This window comes from Mesoplodon mirus, assembly GCF_964341445.2.
Source record: "Mesoplodon mirus genome assembly, chromosome: 1".
Classification (NCBI taxonomy): Eukaryota; Metazoa; Chordata; class Mammalia; order Artiodactyla; family Ziphiidae; genus Mesoplodon; species Mesoplodon mirus.
In genome coordinates this window covers 83,922,625-83,942,162 of record NC_138976.1, presented here as the reverse complement: position 1 = coordinate 83,942,162, position 19,538 = coordinate 83,922,625, and the positions used below count along the sequence as shown (strand labels likewise).

The 19,538-nt window shown below is 41.0% G+C and overlaps 1 protein-coding gene across 3 annotated transcripts in view; it reads left to right on the top strand.

The window, feature by feature from the left end:
- PRUNE2 (prune homolog 2 with BCH domain) overlaps positions 1-18,559 on the top strand; it is a 270,984-nt gene extending 252,425 nt beyond the window's left edge. Inside the window, exons 16-19 of one of the 3 annotated variants that reach the window (XM_082614413.1) lie at positions 641-739; positions 4,194-4,229; positions 8,933-8,983; positions 15,098-18,559. In XM_082614413.1, the coding sequence (XP_082470539.1) occupies positions 641-739; positions 4,194-4,229; positions 8,933-8,983; positions 15,098-15,128 (217 nt within the window). In that variant the 3' untranslated portion in view covers positions 15,129-18,559. The remainder of the gene's footprint in view (positions 1-640; positions 740-4,193; positions 4,230-8,932; positions 8,984-15,097) is intronic. The other 2 variants (XM_082614414.1, XM_082614415.1) reach the window with 2 other exon arrangements.
- Positions 18,560-19,538: the final 979 nt, after the last annotated feature.

Genomic DNA, 19,538 nt, shown 5'->3' with positions numbered 1-19,538 from the left:
GGCCGTCTGTCATTCAAATCTGATTTTTGGAACATTGTGTTTTGAACATTGGTTCATCTGGAATGACCTTTCAAGATTTAAAACTTAAAAAAGTATATACATATATTTAAAATAAAAGTACTAAAAAAATAAGAGGAAAACAAGTTTATATATATTTTTAAAATATATCAACCGTGGTAGATTCTGAAAGAACCAATGACAAGATTTTTGTTTGCTAAAAACAAACAAGCAAACAAAGGGAAACAAACCATAAACCAGTGACAATTCAGAGTGGCAGGAACCACCGGGAGGCCATGCAATGTGTGGACCCTGCAGTCAGGCTGCCCGGGTTTAAATCTAGGCTTTGCCACTTACTGAAGGTGAAATCTGGGCAAACACTTAACGCCGTATGTTTTAAGTTTCCTTATCTTTAAAAAGAGAACGATAATAGTATCTACCTCATTAGGCTATCAATCATAGAAAATAAAAGAGTTAATATATATAAACCAGTTAAAACAGTGTCTGGCACATAGTAACTACTTAAATACAGCCATTCTTAGTAAGAGTGCTGGGACAAGGCGATAAGAATTTTCAAGAAGAGGCAGCGGCCTGAGAAGGGATGGAGGAGCGACTGATATCTTTTTTCTTTTCTTTTTTCTAGTTCAAAGTTCAGCAGTAAAATTAAATACGTCAGTAGCTTATCAGAACTCAGTGGGCTGATCCCAATGGACTGCATCCATATTCCAGAGAGCATCATCAAGTAAGTCCTGATGGTTTTGAAGATTTGGGAAGAAACAGTGCATGTCTGGAGAAGGAGATTAGAAAATAACTGATTTATAAAATATGGGGAAATGGCATTACCTTCTATTTAAAACGAATATTAAATATTCTCCAATAAATATTTTCCTTTCTTATAACCTAGCGATAACTGTTCTGTCCTTTCAGATCTTCTTTCACATAATCTTCTATTGGTGTTACTGAAATTTCCTCATTTTTATCTTGAATTTACTACCATTTTGGAGAAAGCATGAATTTAACATTAATCAGCCTATTTGTTACTTGTGTCTTGCATGCCACACAGACCCAGTATGTTTTGTGCATAGCCTGGATTTCTTCACTGCCTTACATAAAGTAATTTATCTGCTTGACCCTAGGAAAAAGAGAAAAAAATTACCCTTTCTCTGTTTTCTTCTCAGTCCCTTTTCTTCGTGGTTCCCTTCAGGTGAAAGATAAAGCAGAGTGGTGGGTGGTGCAGTTAGGAATGACCTCCTTACTCAGGACAGGGTAAAGCCTGTGGGAAGAAAGTATGGATACTAAAGGTTGTAGGATTAGGCTGCAAAAATAATAAAAATGAAAAGTTAACCGAACAACTGCTTGGAGCTGGGACTTAAAAACATGATGCTGGAGAATGAACCCTCCTAACTGGTTCATTGTTGCAAAAGAGCTATTGTTTACTGTCGATCATGTTTTTCTTTCACTATGTCTGATTCACTGGCTTTCTGTGTGATTAAAACTGGGAGGAATCTAACCATCAGCTCAAGAGAAAACAGTCAAGGATACCCCATCTTCCTCCGTAAGATGGAGAGCAAAAGTGACCTCCCCCCCCAAAAAAAGTGACCTCCCAATTTGGGCTTCCAAAAAAGAGTCCCTTCACTTAAAAAAAAAAAAAAAAAAGGGGCACAGAAACTGGAAGGAAAAGACTCTAATGTGTCTCTGCTGTGCTAGGCATAGAAGTGCTCTATTTATGTCTTTTATTTAATCCCCACAGTACACTCCCGTTTACAGATAAGGAAGACAACTTAGGAAGGGGACGTTACTTACGCAAAGTATAAGTAGGAACAAGGAAGAGATGGAACTAGAATTCTAATCCAGGTCAGCCTGGCACCGCAATGCCCACGCCCTTTTCTAGCAGATTTCTTTACCTCCCTTAAAAAACCATCTAAAGTCAAAGCTCAGAAGCAGCTGCGTTTGGTTTTCCGGCATCCCGATATCAGGTAAGAACAGAGGATACCGACTGGGTGGAGAACTGCCAGTTAGCTCAGCTGAATCGAGCAGAGTGTTCATAAGCTCCTAATGGTGGCTTTAATCCTCACTAGCTTCACAGAGTCCCGAAACCAGCACACCTTTTAGCTCTAGCCCGCTGCCTCAAAAAAGGGACCCCCATCTCCAAAACCCACTCCTAGTCTTTAAATGCAAACGTACTGGAGCACCCACCTCCTATAATGCTGTCTCCCTTTGCAAAAGATGACAAGGACCTTCCCTCGTCAAGTGGAAATGAGCACTGGACATTTTCTAGGTAAATATGGCAGTGCTTCCCTGATGTGGCAAGTGGAAAAAGAGGAGAGTGGGCTTTGGAGGCTTAGCATTAGGTTTGAACCTTCCCACCTGCCTCTCTGAGACTTCAAGAAACCTATTTAAAACCCTGAGTCAGGGCTTCCCTGGTGGCACAGTGGTTAAGAATCCGCCTGCCAGGGCAGGGGACAAGGGTTCGAGCCCTGGTCCGGGAAGATCCCACATGCCGCGGAGAAACTGAGCCCGTGCGCCGCAACTACGGAGCCTGCACTCTAGAGCCCACGAGACACAACTACTGAAGCCTGTGCACCTAGAGGCCGTGCTCCGCAACAAGAGAAGCCACTGCAATGAGAAGCCCACACACCTCAACGAAGAGTAGCCCCCGCTCACTGCAACTAGAGAGCGCCTCTGTGCAGCAACGAAGACCCAACACAGCCAAAAATAAAATAAATAATTAAAAAAAAAAAAAACACCTCTGAGTCTCAGCTTCAGCATCTTTAAAATGAGAAAGTAAGGAGCAATGGAAAGGTCCTGGGGACTGAATGAGAACAATGTACATAAAGCACTGAGGAAGCCTGGCACAAAGTTGGCAATCCAGAATGTTATTTACTGTAATTACGTTGCTTTTAGAGACTTGCTAGTTATACGGGGAAGTTTTGTCTTTCAGAAGTTAAACATGCCAGAGGAGCTTTTTTCATTCATCTACACATGTCAGCTTTCAAGGGCTCCATTTGGGAAAAGTTTCTTTGGGAGGAAGGGCTTCATTTGGAAAAGAGTTTCTTCTGGAGGAAGAAATGTACAACCATGCACGCCCTCCCCATGTGTCCATGATTGATCTCTCCTGTCTTTTGTAATCCATCTCCTCTGGATGTCCTTTCTCTCATTTCTGTGACTGACCCTCATTGCCTCATTTTCATATTATGCCATTTTCAAATTGATAACAAGCCATGGCTCCTTCCCATTACATAATAGCATTCAGAGGGTCTGATCTCATCCAATCCCAAGACCAATATTCAGCTGGGATGGAGCCTGTCATCAAAGGGCTTAAATGAAAGAAAAACGAGCCCAATCTGGAATCAGATTTATAATCACTGATTACAGGCGATTCTTATTATTTGTGGCAGTGATGTTCTTAGAAGATTTGAATAAAGTACTGAACCGTTGTTTCTAGGGGGAATACAGGGCTGAGTTTCTGTGAGTACTCAGTCACAGCATTTTCATTTACCGATTAATATATAACCTTGTTTTACTGCGTTTCTGTTTAAAGATACTTTATTTGATCTGTACTGTTGATTCACTAACATTGAACTCAGGGCCAACAGCGCTGTAACTTGGGCCTGAGTAAAGCTTATCTGACACACATATATCCTTCTCTAAGGCACATCATAGCCCCCTGTGCTTAGGAATACTAGATGGTATTTAAGCACAATGTGTGGGGAAAATTTTTAATAAAGAAAGAGATCGCCAGCAAAAAGCACAAAAATGAGAAAAACATGACACTTCAGAGACTGTAAAAAGCCTACTTGTTTGCAGCAAAAGAGCTGAGACGAGAAGGCAGAGCCTCGCCTAGTTCCACATCAGCTGGGAACCCACAGGTCAAATTTCTGGTCACTCTGTGAACGTCCACAAGTGACCATGAGAGTGCCGTAAGTACTGCTTTAGAGGTTGCAACTATGGTTTAGCAAGTAGGCGAATTTGCAAACACGGAATCTGCAAGTCATGAGGATTGGCTGTATATAATCATAAATTCGAAATCATTGACTATATCTAATAAAAATAAGATTTCTCCCCAAAGGCAATTTGATTACTCTTTGGGTAGGCTTTTCCTCTCATGTTTTGACTGTTGTGTAAAACACTGACCTGTCATTTTTTTCCATCTGTCTGCTCGTTTTCCTCACTGCATTCATTTTTTATCCTGTAAGGTACGATGAAGAGAGATCTTATAAGAGAAGTGTGAGGTAAAAGTCTCCTGATCTACAGTTCACGCTGGGTCCTCTGTGTGTGTACACCAGTGTCTTACTTGTGGGTGACCTCAACACGCTATCAGAGCAAGAGGTCCTTGTATCAGTCCCTTGTAGTATATCATTTCCGGTCTTTGTCTTGTGTGTAAAGAAAGCTGTTGAGGTCAACCTAATTTGCAACTGAAACCTACTAAACCAGATACGTCCCTGACTTGGCCCAGGCTGCAAGCTAACTTTAACTGTCCCCAACAACTGCTATGGCTGTTTCCAGCTTTATTCAGCCAGCATGTTGCCAATTTTCTTGCAACGTTTATACCTATCATCTTTATGAAGGACTTTGCAAAAGAAACATACATAAACGTTGAATTGGAGTTCTTAAGACATCATATTTAACTGAAGGAATGTGTCTCAGTGCTCCAAAGGTTGGTTTTTAAAAGCACATACGCTCCACTTATGTCTGGCTCTGCTTTGCTGGGTGACTCTTCTCACGCTCTGCTTGCTTCTTTTCTGTTTCTTTTCTACACTGCTAATTTTTGCTCATGCAGACTGGATGAAGAACTGAGGGAAGCATCAGAAGCAGCTAAGTAAGACTTGGTTTCCATTCAGCAGCTGGCAGTGATGTTGGCTTGCATTTCAGGAATGAATTGGGAGAACCTGCATGCCTGGTGTTTTATTCTTGCATCCTGACAATAATGCTGCCCTTTAAAAGTTTCCTTTGTTCCATGATAGATGTAATTTCTGTTATTTGTACTACAATCTATTTGCCCCCCACCATGATCTTGGTTATCTTGGTCATCTTGTTACTGTTGTTTAATTTCTTTTAAAAATATACATGCAATTTTAGGCACGACAGCAAAAGAAACACATCACAGGCGCTGCCACATATAGTATAACATCCAGATGATCGCTTGGCTATATTGAGGCAATAAACCTCACCAATTCATACTAATGCAGAAAAATGATGGCAAGTTGAATTTTGCAATAGTTTTGTAGAACCAAATTCATGAATTCCCAAGATTTTTTAAAAACACCTTATTTAGTGACTGGCAAATACAGTTTAACTAACAGCTTCTGAGCTATTTGGATGAATAAAAAAATTATTGCTCACTATTATTATACTTTTCAAAACAGCAAAATCATAACTTTAATGCAAATATAAAATGAATACATGCCAATGATTTTATTCAACTAATTATTTAATGAAGGAACCAGTAAGCTGTTAAAACCAGTTCAAAGAGCATTTGAAAAGCTAGATATCTATAGGCAATTTATAAAGGAACATTAGGATAAAAATATTGTTTTAGATATAAAACTGATTAATGTTCAACAGGGCAATAAACTGTAACCTTAGGGTTATCTTTTCCACTGGACAGAAATTATTTGCATCTCTGCTCAATAAAAATCTACAAGTTAACATCTGCCTCTAGTTGTAAGATCAATAGAAAGTCAACTCAGCACTGCTTTTAAAGAACACCCAGTAATTTCCTTTTCTTATTTCCCGGTCACAGATAATTTTTCTGACACTTTATGTGAAATCCAGACAAGAATATTTGCTGTATTAAGCTTCTCCATTTCAAATGTTGCTTACACTGTTAATTTTTATAACCCGTTCCTGTTTTAATATATTGCAAAAGCAGAAAGCCTGGACAATGTCCAAACAGCTACAAATTCTAAGTAAGATCTAAATTAGTGAAGCTTTACCTGCGTAGGTGTAAATGCCAATTCCTCATGAAAACAATCCATTTAGATATTTTTTCCTACAGCACATTTTTATAGCAGGTAATCTGTAGAATTATTTGCCTATAGTGTGGATCTTTTGGGTTTAAAAACTCAAGGAAGTTTTTTTGCTTTAGAAAGTTTAGCATTAGAGTAGTTTACTGTTAAACATTCCTATCCTCTAGTTTTCTTTCAAGGTAACTGACACCCATTTAGACTAAGAATACTCAAAATTACACAAATATTTACTCTAACAGAGTCTTCTTAGTCTCTAACTCAACTGTTGAAAACCAGAAGTTGTGGAAAGAAGGAAGATATTAGGAATCAAGGAACCGAAAGCTGGTGTAATGTACCCCTTCAGCAGTTATCTTTGCTCAAATTGCACTGTGTCATGAGCTTTCCCTACAAAGAGAACTAGCAATTAGTTTCCCTTTCGTATTCATTTTTTTTAGGATAACGTATTTATGAAACTGAACTGTTTTCAAGACAAAAGATGAGGAAAGAGCATCAGTAATTTTCCAGCCAAACCCACTAGAGTCCTAGTCATGTGCTATCATTACCATAAAATCTTGCCTCCTTCAATAGATATCTTCCCTCCATATTTCTACTCTTCCTGCTTAGCTACCATAGGAAAACATTTATCATTTTGGGTTTAGTCGTGTAGCTTTCTCTTTTTTTCTCTCAAATTCTTCATTTTGTTGACTAATCTACTGCCACAGACCCTCTCCCCCGATATCTAAATGGTCTTGGGTGGCCCTGAGATGTCTTGATCTCCTTCCTAAAGGAAGCACCAAGCTCATGCCTAGTATATACTAGATGCTCAGTAAATTTCTGCTGCATGAGTTGGTGAATGTGTGTAAGACTAAGATCATTGCTGTGGGGCAGTGGTTCTCAATCTTAACTGTGCACCAGAATCACCTAGAGCACTTGTTAAAACACAAGTGTCCTGGGCCTCGCCCTCAAAAGTTTCTGAGTCGGCAGGCCTGAGAATCTGTATTTCCAACAAGTTCCCAGTAATGCTAATGCTGCCAGTACCTTGCTTTGAGAATCACTGTCTTAAAGTAAATGGCTGAATAAAAATAATTAGATTTGTCCCAGGAGATCTATGCCCTTGCTTTGGATTCAGTGAGTAAGCCGCCTGTCTAAATTCTCCTCCAATTGATCCTACTTCTTCTGATGGTGACACTACAGAGAGGAGGCAATGAGATATATCTGCACATCTGAAAACGTGGAAGGAGAAAGAATTTTACTCTGTTGACCCCACCGATGATTGAATTCCCTCAGAATCCTTCCGTTCTGGCATGCTGGCTACCTCTTCTTTGACTACCTTTCAGCCTCTGAAGTGGTCCCCCAACCCTTGGACAGACTGTAGAGGATGATTTGAGGTTCAGAAAACATAAATCACTGCAGATCTATGGTTAGATTCTAGAAGCCAGAAAAACCGGGTTCCTTTCACGAACAGATGCCCCCTGACTTTCCACACGACCTTAACTAGAATTCTTCAGGCTGGTTCTAACAAAAGCAAACACATACCCTGTCAGGGAACAAAGCCGATCTGTCTTTAGTCCCACTAGTGTTTTTAAACATTCACCCTCTCCCCACATACACATACACACACATACCACCTCCACCTCTAATTGACTTTCAGAAGGCAGTTTCCTCAGCCTGCCTTATTTTTTCCTTAAACCTTTAGTTTTATATAGGAAAGAAAATACTTTCAAAGGATAAGTTGTATCTATAGAGCCGTTCTTATTTTGAAAACGGTGAAGAATCCGTCTGTCGCCTCTGGAGTGACAGTAATACGTGAACTGCAAATTGCTGTTTGCTTTGGAAGGATTACGCAAAGTTAAAAAGCAGAAAAGCTAGGTTTGGAAGACTGCCCTGCCTTGATTCCACTGCAGCTTTACTAGGTTTTTCTAGAACAGTCAACACTTGCCTGACTGTCCTTGTTCACTAGAGTTGCCAGGTATCTGCCGTAAAAATACCACCACCAGCGAGAAGGTAGCTGGAGAGGGGCAAAAAGCCCTCTGCCCTTCTCAGGGAGCCAGCCCTCTGCCATTTTCAACAAAATACCTAACATTAATAACCGAACCTCTGATGTGCAGACAGATACCCTGGCTTGTGAAATTATTCACATTACAGAAGGAACTCTCGCATGTAAAAAGGATCACAGCATCTCTTTAAATAGCGTTTGTTTGCCAACAATAAAATATTTACCAGGGGGAACAGGTAACAGTTGAGGTGTTAAGTATTAATTGGAAATTAAAGCAAATTTGAAATTGGCTAACAGAGAAATCACATGGAATATCAAAAGCAGCTAATATTACACAAGACAGCATAAACACATTCATACACCATAATAAAAGTTTCCTTATTTTATATGGTTACATTTTTCTTTCTGGACACAATCAGTTTAGGTTAATGTTAGGACTCACTTGTTTGACCTGAATACAGATCAGCTGTAAGGTATTTTTCTGTAACAACACCAAAGAAAGCTGAAACTGGCATTCTTTTAGTGTCTTGGAAAATCTTTGTTGTCATGAAAACAAAGTTAACTGTGTTCCTATGTAAATAATATCAGGCTGCTTGAGAGGGATTGTCCTTTGTGTCTAAAATATTACATTATTTGGCTTACAAATAAAAATTTGCAATATAATGTTCCCTGAATAAAATAGACTGAAAAGTCAGGAAAAAGAAAAAACAAACAAAAAAAACAAGGACAGAAGAGACTGCTGGAGGTGTTTGGAGTTCTCAATCTTCCTTTTATGTTTCTAAATCAGGAGCAATTACTATATTTCAAAACTGAAATATAGTAAAAGAATCAGAGCTTAATCTCATCATCTGTTCAGGTGTAGATGTGTTCAGTAGTAGCAATGGGACCACACTAAACAGTTTAAAAAGGCCAAATCTGTCATGTTTACAAAGTGGTAACAGTGGAGAAAATGTTTACTGCTTCCTTTTTTTTCCCCCCTCCTTGCACTCAGAACTAGCTGCCTTTACAATGATGACCCAGAAATGTCTTCTATGGAGAAGGAGTAAGAATTCACCATCAATAACAACTGTGTGGTTACTTATTATGTTGTATGGCTGGGCTCTGAAAGACAAAATACATTGAGGATTGGGTAAACGCCGTTTAGATGTTCAGCTTTCAGGTTCTCTATTCCTGAATTTAGAAACTTAAAGAGAAATGTGCCCGCTTAACACCATCTCATTCATGATCACCATTAGATGACTTAAGGACAACCTAAGTCTTCATCTGGCATTCTATTTTTCCAGTCCAAAAGTGAGGAGAAAATGAGTATTTGAGCCAGATGTAAAAGCATCTGGGCAAGAGGAATGCAACTCTGCTTTCTGAATTACATCATTCATATTTTAATTAGTGAAAGTAGAGACTTCCATTTGAACTTATTTTGGTGGATGGGAGAGAAAATGTCCTTGTTTCGAAAATTCAAGAGGCAGTTGAGTCCGGATGGAACTTTAGAAATGATCTAGGAACTTTAGAAATGATCTAGTCCATCTAGTCTCATCCTGTGAGAAATAAAAATTGAGCATGTACTAGGTTCTTACCACGTGCCAGGTTCTGTGTAAAAACGTGCACACACACTATCTGATTTTTATCCTCAGAATAAGCCAATGAGGTGCGTTTTGTAGATAAGGAAAGAGCAGCGTAGAGAGATTAGCTGGCCAGTCCAGTTTGTACAGCTGTAAGAATGGCCCAGAGCTGGGACTGGAGCCTTTGCAGGGCAGTTTCAGAGCCAGTGGTTTTGAAATCAGAGAGAGGTGGTCTTAATGCTGGAATGGGTATTCAACCTCTGATCTAACAGAACACTAGAGTTCGTTATTGTCCCGGTCAGTTTCAGGGAATAAACTGTGGTCACCATCATGCTCCCAGGGAAACTGGCCATCCAATCGGGGGCTCCTAACTGGGTTTGAGTTGTGGAGAATTTAACCTTGTCCTTCACAGGAATCCAGAAGGAGGAGCAAAGATCATATTTAAATATATCTGCTGTTGCCACATTTTGTTGTCTTGTGACCTCCTTTCCCTGGAGGAGGTCTGAAGGGAAACTGGGAAATCCCAGTGCACTTATTACACTGCAGTTGCCATGGTGACCTTACAGCTTAAGGAAGTTTATACACAAAAACTTGAAAGAGAAGGTCTTCACTGAAAAGTACACAAAGAACAAAAGCTGTAAAAGAGACCTTTGAAATCGAGCAGCTACTTTTCTGAAGGGTACACTGGTCCCACCTTTTTTGAGATGAAGACAGCAATTGCTTCAAGCAAACTGCCACGCGAAAATTCGGCAAAATAAACAAAACCATAGGCCCTTATAGTCCATCTAATCCTTTGTGCAAATCATCCTTCCCTCAACAAAACAGCGTCCCCTAGAGCAGAGTCCTGTGCCCCCAGTTAACGAGCTGCGCGGACGGATGTCCCTCACTAGCCTACAGCTGCTGCATCTGCGGGCTTACCCACTCCTTTGCCTGCCTTGTGTGTTTTGCTCCTCATCTGTATAAAGGGCTGTCTGGGCTGGGGAGAGGGCAAGACACTGCTTCTGTTGGGGTTCATCCCAGGGCTGGGCATGGGGGCGGGGGGATGCTGCAAATTGTTAATGTTACTTCCCACTTCTTAGAAAATACTCCTCTCCGGGCTTCCGCTTTCTTCAGCCCTCTCTTTCCTAAGCTCTTCTTTACCAGGCACACGCTCACAGCGTGGAGGATGTGAAACGGGATGAGGGCCAGAGTGGCCGCGAGTTTTTTCTGCTGACTTCCACCCCTGGGTTTCTGGCTTTCTTTAGTATCAGAATACCAGGCTTCGTTTACCTTCTGGTTCCTGAGTGGAAGCATTTTACACCTTCTCTAGCTAGTATTAAATGGATAAACTGCAAAATAGGCAAAGGCTCTTCCAAGGAGCTCAATTAAGGCCAAGAATAAAACGCGATGTGTGCTGATACTGTAATGGCCTCTCAGTTTCCTCAGAGAGAGAAGGGAAGGTTAAGCCCAAATCCCTGCTCTTCCTACAGCAAACATGAGAGTCTCCTTTTATCATTAAACAATATTGTCAGACGCTTTGTAAGAAACTTCGTTTAACACACCTTAGAAGCCAAACTAGCCTACAGGAAATTAGCAGAAAGCTACTATGTCTCACTGGAAAATTAGTTCTAGAAAGTGAAGCCCATCTGCCCAATGAGGAATACTCCTTTCATATTTCAAATTTGATTAAAAGTAAGTTTTTTCCGAAAAGCATACTATTTTTAAAAGTAGCCCCAGGTGCTTGTTTCCCTCACTCTCAGGTTTGGATTTTATTTATTCATTCGTCCCCTAAAACCTGCAACATGACTTTTTATATTCTTACACACATAAAAAGTGTACACGATCCAGGAGAATCACGTGGGGAGACTTAAATTAGTAGCATCATCCATAGCTTCATTAGCTTCACAACACAACTGGTATCTCGGAAATTAATCTTCAGTGTGGTTTCCTGTATTAACTTAAAAATCATCCACTTTTGACTACCTCTTGCTCCTTCCATAAACTGGGTTATTAAATTTCAACTTTTCAGCTTCTTGTTTACCAAAAACTGAAGGGTTAAATTAAACCCTAAAAGGTTTACAAAGAAGTCAGTATGAAAAATGAGGTGTTTCAAAATGGTGTGTTTTCAGATTTTTATCAGGTGCCTAGGTGATGAAACAAAGTGGCCGTGCCCTTTAAACTTTTCAAGATGATTTCAAGTGCTCTGACCCACATTCACACTTTTCAGATGTTGTTCCCCAAATGTAATAAATATTTTCTTGGTCTGCGAAAGAAACTGAGCCACCACCATATGAATAAGAATAAAAATCCAATCATCAATCAAACTTAATACATTCTTTTGGGAATAACTGCAGCTGGAAGTCCATTTTTGAAGCAAAAACAAGTCAAGAAGCATCTGTCTTTTGAAAGTGCATATTAGAAAAAGATCTAATCTAAAAGATCGAAGGGGTCAGAGTGGATAAAAAGAAGACACCTACCTCCATGGTAAAACCCTGCTGGTAAGAAGACAAGTCAGATGCTTGAGGGCATAAAATAGAGATTAATATCCATGACAACCTGGCCTCTCCTGACAGCATGGCTGGGTTTGAAAACTCCCAAAGGAGACAAGGTTATTGTAAGCAGACACAGAGCTACTACTGCTCCTCTGCTTCTAGTACGAATATTACTGCTACTAAGAGGAGACATTTACTATGTGCTCATTATGTGCAACTGAAAACACCGTAGACTTAGCCTTAGCAAGCCGTGAGAGAGGTACGATTGTTCTGCTTTACAGATACAGAAATGGAGACTTAGAGAAGATAGGTAACTAGGCCAAGGCCCCAGAGCTAAGAAGTGGTAGAATTGCTGAGGGTATTTCAAAGGAAGGATACCTTAACTACTGTAAACTGGGTGGGTTGGCTTTATTTGCAGGGCTGCGAGAATAAACAGGGCTCAGCTGCTGCAGATTCCACCAGCAAAGCACAGTAACCTTTGCAAGATACAGACTTAAGGCTCGGGAGGGAGGGCAGACCTAAGCAAAATCCGCACATACTTCCCAAACTGCCTGTTTCAAACAAAGCGTTTTTCTTTTCTCATGGTGGAAGTTCTTCCCCTGAGTGTTCACTGGCTGTAGCCCTCTTCTTTGGTAGGTGCCAAGAAGTTGTGATATGTTCACATGAGGTGGAAGAGAGGCACAAGTGGCCCGAAGCCATTTTAGGCTTATTCCCTAGATATTTGGGAACTCAGTGGACATTCTTTTTCTTTTTTCCATCTTTTTTAAAAATTGAAGTGTAGTTGATTTACAATGTTGTGTCACTTTCAGGTGTACAGCAGTGATTCAGTATACATATATATGTCATATATATATATGGTATATATATATTCTTTTTCAGATTCTTTTCCCTTGACCTGGAGATTATCATACTAAGTGAAGTAAGCCAGACAGAGGACAAATGTCATGTGATATCACTTATATGTGGAATCAAAAAAAAAAACAAAACCCAATACAAATGAACTTATATACAAAACAGAAATAGACCCACAGACAGAAAACAAACTTATGGTTACCAGACTCAATAGACATTCTTTACAACAAGCTTTTCTTAGGATATAAGAATCCATCTCATTAAAGTCGTTGGCGCCCTTTTCAGGCAAATCCTTTGACTTTAGAAAATTTTGGAGGGTCAGAGTGAAAGCAGTGGACTCACAGTCCACTCAAGTCCCTCACGTGTCACCTGGAGGGGAAAGAGAGTGCCTCACACCCATGGACACCTCACACACACGGTTCAGAAGCACACAGAACCAAGCACGTGCCGTCACGGAAATGACAGACGATTCAGGAGCGAGGTGGCCTCTACCTGCGGGGAGGGACGTGTGGGCCACAGTAATGCTAGCCCCCCTCGGTTTATCAGTTTTTTCTAAATTATGGTAAGATACACCTAACACAAAATATACTGAATAGTGTCTTAACCATTTTTAAGTGTACAGTTCAGTAATGTTAAGTACATTCACGTTGTCAGGCAACCGATCTCCAGAACTTTTTTGTCTTGCAAAACTAAAAATCCATCCCCATTAAACCACAGCTCCCAACCCCCCACCCCCCTTCTACTTTCTGTCTGAATTTGACTGCTCTAAGGCCCTCATATAAGTGGAATCACAGGATATTTATCTTTCTGTGACTGGTTTATTTCATTTGGCTTAATGTCCTCAAGGTTCATCCATGTTGTAGCAACTGTCAGTTTCCTTCCTTCTTACTATTCATTGTATGTATAGACCACATTTTGTTATCCATTCATCCATCGATGGATACTTGGGTGGCTTCCACCTTCTAGCTATTGTGAGCGATGCTGCTGTGAACATGGGTGTAAAAATATGTTTGAGTCCCTGTTTTTAATTATTTTGGATATGTACCTAGAAGTGGGATTGTTGAGTCATATGGTAGTCCTATTTTTAATTTTTTGAGGAACCTCCATACTGTCTCCCATAATGGCTGCAGTAATTTACATTCCCACCAGCAGTGCACAAGGGTTCCCTTTCCTCCAACACTTTTGTTTTGTGTTTTTTCGATAATAGCCATCCCGGTGGGTGTGAGGTGGCATCTCATTGTGGTTTTGACTTGTGCTTTTTAAATAACAGCTTTACTGAGATAGAATTCACCCATTTAAACTGCACAGTTCAGCGGCTCAGCATTGTCACTGAGTTGTACAACCAACGCCACGATCAATTTTAGAACATTTTCCTCACCTCAGAAAGTAACCCCATCACTCTCCATTTCCCCTGACCCCAAGTCCCTGGCCATCACCAACCGACTTCCTGACTACATCTGCCTCTTCTGGGTGCTTCCTGTCAATGCAGTCACATGGCACATGGGCTTTGGGTCTGGCTTCTTTCATTTAGCCTCACGTTTCCAAGGTCATACATACGGTAGCAAGTTTATAACTTTTCACATGTTAGAAACATTCTCTTGATGAATTTAACAAAATTTTTAAAACTCCAAGACAAAACATCTGGGGGGAGGAATCAAAGGTGCTATGCATGAAAAAAGGTCAACAGTGGTTTTCTTTGGATGGTGGCCCAAGAGGTGACTTTTAAATTTTATTTTTCTTCATAGTTTTCTGTATTTTTCAAAAACAAACAAACAAACATGCGTTTCTTTTATAATGCGAATTTTTTTTTTTAAATATTGGAGGGGTTCCGCCATTGTTGTTTTACTGTTTACCTCTTGGTATTTAGCGCTTGTCAGATGTTCCTTATTTCAAGCAGACCATTTTTTTTGCCCCACAAGGAAAGGCCATTTACTAAAAAATAGGTGGATTTCCAAAATGCAATAATATTCCTTATCGTAATCCACTTAAAAGGGAGCCTGCACACAAGTCTTTTGCCCCCTAGATCGTTTGGAAGGCGTAAAATGCTTCCAGAAAGTTTGGTAAAAGTGAACAGATTCCATATGTTAAAGAGAGCCTTGGCAACTAGGGAAGATTGTGTTTTACCAGATTTGTCTAGTATAAGAAGCATGCATGACTTATTTTCAGTAAGTCCTTTGAGGAAAAAAAGCAAGCACAGCCCTCCTCAAATCATTACTGTTTCTATTCAGTTTCTCATGTTTCTCATTTCTTTTCTTTTTTTCTTTTTTTCCGAAGTATTAATCTGAAGCTAAAAGAAAAGCCCTAGTTGGCCATGGCTGGAAGAAGAGGATGCTTTTCTGCTTCGTGGTTCTGTTGAAACATATCTACCTGGAAGAGACAGGGCTGATGGTACTTTTTTCCCACTTTGCACTACCTGGTGCCATTCTAAATTTCTAAGGGGAAAAACAGTAAGGGAACTTGTTTGCTCTTAACATGTTTTATGAAATTGTGTGTATTTTCCTATTTTGCCAGTTATGTGCCTCCAAGATTTTAGTTGAACCTCAGCAAGAAAGTAGGACCTTCCATTTCAATATTTCATTAACCCTTGGTGCAGTGGTATTTCGTCTCTTAGACTGGTGTTGACCACTAAGATAACTTCAGTCCACTATTCATTGTGAGTGGATTTGTTTCCATAGATTAGCTGGATTTCTCCTTGGTGATCATTTCAGGTTTAAAATACACAGGGCTCAACAGTCCCTAGGAAAGTGGTCCCCACATAACTCTACCTTTAAAATCCTAAGCTTGCTTAAGACAGCCATAAAGTAGACACAGGTGTGACACCACATCAGCTAAGTGCCCACTTGGTTCTTGTCCACGTGAATCGTCTCTTCTAACGTCTCTAAAGGAAGCCAGGCTTTCTAATTCACATCAATTTTATTTTAGTTATCAAATTGGGCATCATGTTTTCTGTGAATTGGTCTTTTTACAAAATCACTTCTCCAGCCTCCACGTTGAGAAACTTAAGGATCAATGTCCCCATTTCTGATAGCTGTCTGTGCTTCAAGCCATAAACTTAGGTCTTAGCTTAACTTAAACTTAGTTACACTTTAAGTGCCAAGGGTTCTATGTAAGGTGGCCCACTCAGAAATTTGTTATTTGGTAACATTCAGTTATCTGAATTTCTCTCTCACATGCATTATAAAAAGTAATCTGCTTTAACACACTCTAATCACAGGTTTCAAATTAAACATGAGTCTGTACTATCATTTGCAAAATAGTCCTAAGTCTTCATATGCCCTTTAAAACACCAATGTGGTTTAGAACCCGTGGGCCTCTAGCAGAGCGAGGGGTTTGTAAATCCAGCGCCCCTACCTGTTGCCCTATGGCCTTCGAGTCAAGAATGGTTTTCACACTTTGGGCTGAGAAAAAAAATGTTTTTAATATTTCATGACACATGAAAACTATTCAAATTTCAGTCCCCATAAATAGTTTTACTAAAACACGGCCACACAAATTTGTTTACAGACTCTGCAGCTACTTTCGTACTACAGCAGCAGAGTGGCGTAATCGCCATAGACCACGGGCCCACGGAGCCTAAAACACTGACTCTCTTTATAGAAAGCGTTTGCTGAGCGCTGTGTCAGCACATCCATCCTTCCCCCTCCCCATTTGTATTCAGATATTGGTTTCTCTAACAGCATGCACAAACGCACAAACTAATTTACTCTTAAGAAAGAGAATTTTGGCATCCACAAGTCAGTGAAACGCATGGCCTGCTGAAAAAGGCAAGGAGTCCTAGCCACGAACCCGTGGCTCAGGTTGTGTTTACACGACCCAAAGTGAAGCCTGCTTAGAAGGCCTTTGGCTGTACAGAGAGGCACTGCTGAGTCCTGCCCTTTCCCTGGAGACGATTCTCAGTCTTATTACTAATAAGCTATCAAAAATTAAAATGTAGTGGAGAACGGGGTTCCACCGTGGTCTGAGGATGGTAACTGCAGCCGGGAGAGCTGTCGGGGACACTTCGGGCCCTGCGTGTCATGAGCTTTGAAATGCTTTGAAGTAGATGTCTTTGCACAGGTGACTGAACTGCCCCGCCCTCATCTGCTTCCCGTGCGCCTCCACCCCCCTTCCAGACGTGCTCTCTTACACACAGGTCAGCTCTCTTTCCTCCATAAGCCCCAGCTATCTATGTCCTCCCCTCGGTCCCTTTCCGCTTGGTATCCCGTTAAACCATTCTTTGGGATCCTCCTGCCTCACAACACCTGGCGTGTCTGAGAGGAAAACCCCCGGGGTGCAGCCCCTCCCACAGCTCACCTCCCCCTTTGGCAGCCCAAGTTAGGCTCTCCCAGAACAGAGCAATGACCCGATTTTCCGACCCGATTTTCCGGTTTGCTCACTGCTGCCCTGGCATAATTAGTCACAATGCTCCCTTTCGCTCAGCCATATTCCATTTTGGAAGAGAAATTACACGGTCCCCCTAGCCACCGGAAGTAATGAAGAATCCGCTGTTCAGCTTAGCGGTGTGAACCCCAGGACACAGAGCTGTCCATAAAGGGCTCTTGTGATAGAGTCAACCAGACAGGAAACAATCTCACCATTCACATTTTCTCTGAACTTGGCCAGCCTGTTCATGGAAGGCTACTCAGGTGGTGTTCTGTTTGGAGCTTCATCTTCCTGTGTGGAAATTATGAGCCATCTTGCTCAATCAGTGATTTTGTTTGGGCTGTTCTACGGGCTGCGTAACCATTCTGATAGGCATCTGCTATTTTATTATCTTAAAAAGACAAATTAATTGCATGTGCTAGAGAAGGGCCACCAAGTAAATTCAAACCAAGTACATAGACGCCTAGAAGAATCCTGAAAAAAAATAATCCCTCAGCAGATATGTAGACAGATGTAAAACATTCACATCATTAACTATCTAGCTCTTGCATTCTGAGCATTCTTGCTTTGGTTCTGACTTCTGGGAACTGTTTGCACTTTTCCTGTAGATTTGTAGTTAAGGGAACCCAGGGGTCATTGGGGCAAAAGCATTGTTTTCCTAAAGTGGCAACTGCTATTCACTTAGCTCCTTGATTAAGAGAAAGAACAAAAACCTGCACAGAAGATATCATCAGGGAGTAAGAAAGTTTGTCTGAGGGCAATAGCTGGGGGCGGAAGAAAACCCGAAGTTCCTGTTGAAGCCATACAGTGTTTTAAGGGATTATCTTCTAAGACAGTGGTCCCCAACCGTTTTGGTACCAGGGTCCGGTTTCATGGAAGACGATTTTTCCAGGGACAGGGTTGGGGGTGGGGTGGGGTGGGGTGGTTTCGGAGGTAATGTGAGCGACAGGGAGGGAGCAATGGGGAGCGGCAGATGAAGCTGCGCTGGCCCGCCCGCCCCTCACCTCCTGCTGTGCGGCCCGGTTCCTACCAGGCCATGGCTGGGGGGCAGGGTTGGGGACCCCTGTTCTAAGACATAACTCCGACATGTATGAGGAAGTCACTACTCCAAGCCTTTGTGTTCTTAAGGCCTTGTTTTAAGTATTCAGTTATGGTACTAAGTTTGCAACCCTCATCTAATTAATCACAATGCCTCTGTAAGTTTGTTCCCTTAGAAACATTTAGATGTGCACAAACTAATCTTTTATATATTTAAAGGTTTTTTTCTACCACATATTGGATTGCTCAGAATAAAGTATCTACTAGACCTTTGTTTTGGTAAATAAATAAATTCTACCTAAATAGTGCAAATTAATAACATAAAGATATGTAACAACACCATATATATACATATATATATATATATATATATATATATGTATATCCTCTCTGTATAATTCAGAAATAAACACTGATTCCACACACAAGTGATGGCTTTCTTTTTCTGAGTCAGCAAGAATCTATTTCTAGCTTCACTTTGCAGGAGTCTTATCTGGATATCAGTCTGGCTGGGCACTTGGTCCCTGAGGACAGTATAAATTCTGGCTTCCTTGTTACCCAAACATTATTTCCCTTTTCATTTTTGCTTTCCATGCCTCAATGAGCTAAGCTTTCAAAATGTGTGGTTTACCCTCTGGGTAAGCGATTTCTCACTTTGGAAGCATCTCCATGTTTCATGGTTACTTGATTTTGTCCACTTCTCCTTTCTCTGTCTCTTGCCTTTTCATAGCATATGTTTATTTTTTTTATTTAAAATTCATTAAATGCCATTTTATTTTTAGTTGGTTTTTTTTTTTTTTTTTTTTACTTTTAGAGCCATCAAGTGGTGTTTTTTTTTTTTTTGTAAACCTAATAAACAAATGTGTACCTCTGCCTATCAGAAAGTTGCTGGAGGAACCAAATGGGAAGTTGCTCTGCAAACAGTTAGACCTGGCACGTCCTCATGATCTAGGAATGAGTCCTGGTGGATGCTGTCCTCTATCCAATGAAGAGAAGACTGAGGGCCTCCCTGGTGGCGCAGTGGTTGAGAGTCCGCCTGCCGATGCAGGGGATACGGGTTCGTGCCCCGGTCTGGGAGGATCCCATATGCCGCGGAGCGGCTGGGCCCGTGAGCCATGGCCGCTGAGCCTGCGCATCCGGAGCCTGTGCTCCGCAACGGGAGAGGCCACAACAGTGAGAGGCCCGCGTACGGGGAAAAAAAAAAAAAAAAGAGAAGACTGAGAAGCAAAATTACAGGCAAATGAAGGGCATGAAACTACAACGTGTGCTGTTAACCTTCACTCTGCTCCCTTCACCTAACTGGTCGTGGGAAGGG